Source organism: Adiantum capillus-veneris, chromosome 2 (genome assembly GCF_014529385.1).
Source record: "Adiantum capillus-veneris isolate H3 chromosome 2, ASM1452938v2, whole genome shotgun sequence".
NCBI lineage: Eukaryota > Viridiplantae > Streptophyta > Polypodiopsida > Polypodiales > Pteridaceae > Adiantum > Adiantum capillus-veneris.
Window position 1 is genome coordinate 178,167,646 of NC_140932.1, and position 3,682 is coordinate 178,171,327.

At 45.0% G+C, this 3,682-nt stretch overlaps 1 protein-coding gene across 1 annotated transcript; it reads left to right on the forward strand.

The window, feature by feature from the left end:
- Positions 1-517: 517 nt before the first annotated feature.
- Positions 518-1,847, forward strand: LOC147464135 (uncharacterized). The gene is made up of 4 exons (XM_086493037.1): positions 518-693; positions 794-888; positions 1,120-1,281; positions 1,391-1,847. Exons 1-4 carry the CDS (start codon positions 597-599, stop codon positions 1,538-1,540), a joined length of 504 nt encoding a protein of 167 aa, XP_086349163.1. The 5' UTR covers positions 518-596; the 3' UTR covers positions 1,541-1,847.
- Positions 1,848-3,682: the final 1,835 nt, after the last annotated feature.

The window sequence follows — 3,682 nt, forward strand, 5'->3', positions numbered from 1 at the left end:
AATCGACACGTGATCACCTTGTGACCCCACCCATTACCAAGTGATTACGGTGTGACCCCGACTATCCCAAAGTGATTGCAGTGTGACCCCGTCCATCCCAAAATGATCTCCAAGTGAACACCATGTAATCTCCACCCCGTCATTTTTGCTGTATGATTCTATGTTCACGCCTCCATTTCAAGTGGCGCGCGATAGCTTCATGGGAGAGTTGTGGCCTCCGATTGTGTAGGTGGTGGGTTCGAGTCGCAGGGGCTCAACCGGCCGAAATCCTTTTATTCTTGAGAATAAATGGGCGGTCCACATCGTTCGAAGATGCTGGACCGTAGATCTCACCCGACAAGGTGGTGTCAAATAGTCCTGTGGGTGTGCTAGGGGCTTGGAGCATCACTCACACAAGAGCGTATTTAATGAGTTGGTGTTTCATGATTTCACACCAGAAGATATTGGATTTATTCTAAGCCTTTGCGGCGGGCCAAAAAATACCCTTCACTTAATGCTTGGTTTGCTCTGATCACAAATTAGCAATTCTCATGCCTCCCTCTACAACACCTCGTTAGCTTATCTCTCCACCCATTTGCAAGCTCACAGAGGAGCCAATGGCTACAGCGCGAAACCTGAGCTTCGCATCAGTGCTCTCCGATCCGGCACTCAAGGCTTCGTCGCCGTCGCTGCTTCCATCCTCTTCCTTGCGGGGTCTCTCTCTCTCTCTCTCTCTCTCTCTCTCTCTCTCTCTCGGGTGTGGAAGGTGGTTTGTGTGGTGCGGTCTCTTTAATTTTCTCTCTGTTATTTGCAGCTCCGTCACTTCTGCAGAGGCCCACTATCGAGGCTAAGAAGTTGCAGACTCGCAGAGACACTATTGAGCTTCGTCACATCCGTATTCGCAAGAAGGTAAGTCTAAGTCAGAGAGAGAGAGAGAGAGAGAGAGAGAGAGAGAGAGAGAGAGAGAGAGAGAGAGAGAGAGAGAGAGAGAGACGCTCACAGTGAATCTACTTGAAAAATGCCTATGCCCGTATGTCTGCTCAATGTGCTATCGTGTGAGCCGAACATGAGAAGGCGATTCTGGTCGGTGATGGGCATGCGTTTGGCTAACTATGTTGGAGAAACTTTTGCATTGTGAAGCTTAGTGGAACGACAGAGAGGCCCCGCCTTGCAGTGTTTCGGTCGAACCAGCACATGTATGCCCAGGTCATTGACGACACCAAGGGCTGTACCCTAGTCTCTGCCTCTACCATCCACAAGTCTCTTCGAGATGAACTTAACCTTACGGCAGGACCTACAGTTGTAAGTGCTCAATCGCCTGAGTGTTGAAAAGTTGCAAGAACGAGTCCATTTTGATGAATTTGTACAAGGTTCTTTTCTGGTAATTTGTTCTGTCTGCTCAATGCATTAGGATGCTGCCAAGAAAATAGGCGAGGAGATTGCAAAATCCTGTCTGGCCAAAGGCATATCAAAAGTAGCTTTTGATCGAGGCGGTTTTGTGTACCATGGTCGTATCAAAGCACTCGCGGATTCAGCTCGGGAGCATGGCTTGGACTTCTAAATGGTCTGATCATACATTCCTGCTGTCATGTGCACCATTCTTTGCAAATTTTGTCGTGAGAATCTTCTCCAACGGCATGCCATCTCAGAAGAGGCTACCTTGGGCTGTAATTGCAAGCAAAGTCCTATCGATAAACACAGTAATATATGCTCCCTTCTGATTGAATCCCACTTTTTGGATGCTCTGCCAAACTCAATCATGTGATATTGTATCATTCAACCAGTGGATCCGCGAGAAAAGCCTTATTCAGACTTATCAAATTTTCTTGGCTTTTTTACTGTTTTTTATAAGCTTACTTCTTCAACAATTATGTGTCAATGGGGTTTGAAGAGGTGATTGTGAACGCTGTTGTTTTGGGGTTCAAAAATACCTTCAACAGTTGGTGGCAATCACAATGCCTCTATTTTGATTTTGAGGTTGCAAAACTGTAGACTTAGTTTGGTCTTTCTGTAATGCTGAAGTGTAAGGTGGGCGTAAGCTTTTTTTTTCTCCTGTTAGTCAAAATGTCTTTCATTTGAAAGGGCAATGTGGAGCTTACGGCCTGTGAATGCCTGCTGTTGATACTATTTCCTTCTGTTGCTGAATGGGTCTTTCCGGGATGTGTACCTATTTATGGTCCTGGCATTCAGGAATTGTGGTTTTTCTAGACTTGCATTGTTCTGATTTGTGAGGATAGGGGCACAGGGTCCCGAAGTTCTTGAGCTTTCTTTGGTGCGCCTGCCTATAAATGCTCAATGTGGCACTTGATGCCTCAAAGGTTATGCTTAGAGGAGTTAGGTGGTTTTTCCTCTATGAGAGGTTTAACAGAGTGATGATGTTGCAACTGCCGGATTGGAGAATGATAGTGTTGTTTAAAATCTGTGGGCGTGTTTTTCTGCAGCTCCCAAAAGTAGTACAATACATCAGAATGTTAGGTGCATGGACTGATCGCATTGGTTGTATTGATGACTATGTCAACTCTCTCTCTCTCTCTCTCTCTCTCTCTCACACACACACACACACACACACACACCAGTTCTTTTTGCTTCTTCAATGCTCATGTAAAATTGACCAAGGCTATGTTGATGGTGCCAGTATTCAGTCTTACTAATGCCTGATTTTATCCAATAGAACTGTGGCCTGGGTTTTTTCACGTGCAGGGAATGTCTGTCCTTCAGAATCTCTACAATTTGGGAACAGATGTTTGACATGTAGGGAAGGTTTTATTTTGATGTTTACATGCAATCTCACTAAACACATCGAAAATGTTAGGTCTTTGCAAGGGCTCAGAACAACATGTGCCCGTTGTTCCTACGCCCTTTGAGTCTCCATGTCTATCCCACTAAAGAGAAGGCACCTGAAAACTTAAGGGGTATGGCTTTACACTTTGGCTAGAGATTATCGAATGAAGAACCTATGGAGTGTGGTCAAACCAATGGCAGTTAGAGAGATCAACCAAACAAGGGCCACCCAAGCAAACTTTCAACAAAAGGATGGAAAAGCAATGGGAACAATTCTGAATGCAATTGATAACGTTTTCCAACCTTCATGAGGCCACTATAGCTTGAGATGCATGGGGGAGAATGGAAAGGCTCTTTGGACCAAAGCAAAGCATTCTAAACTTTCCTTTGAAAATGTCCTTTGGCTTGGCCAGCTGCTCTACATTCAGTGTCCTCCTGATGAAGATGACAAGGTGGCTGTACAACAAAGACCTTGATTCCACTGTCACAATGCTCAAGGAGAAGGAGCCCACTCCTTCACTTGCAGCAGAAGGAGATGAGGATCTCTAAAGCCAAGAAGAAAGTGACAGTTTCAGCTCCAAGTTCTTCTAATGATGAGGAAGTCTCTACTAGTGGTGCTTATGTTGCCTCTTCCAAGGGGAGGAAGTTCTGTTACAAATGTGGCAAGCATGGGCAAGGAACCCATGTTCTCATTGTGGGAAAACCACCCCCCACATACATGCTAATTCAAGGATTGAGGGAAGAACAAAGACGTAAACTTCATGTGGCTCAAGAAGATCATGAATCTCAAAGCAACTTCAGTTATGAGTTAGATGATGATAATGGTGATATGTGGTACAAAGCCCTATTTTGTGGCTTGTTTGTCATTGTAGTTAGGCAGCATAATGTGTCATGGATAGCCTTGTTTCTTGTTGGCTAGTCC

Bases quoted from the DNA above. Each gene is read 5' to 3' on its own strand.
- LOC147464135 (XM_086493037.1), top strand. From the start codon at position 597: ATGGCTACAGCGCGAAACCTGAGCTTCGCATCAGTGCTCTCCGATCCG. The intron at 889-1,119 runs GTAAGTCTAAGT...TGCATTGTGAAG, and splicing joins ACATCCGTATTCGCAAGAAG to CTTAGTGGAACGACAGAGAG. The intron at 1,282-1,390 runs GTAAGTGCTCAA...TCAATGCATTAG, and splicing joins TTACGGCAGGACCTACAGTT to GATGCTGCCAAGAAAATAGG.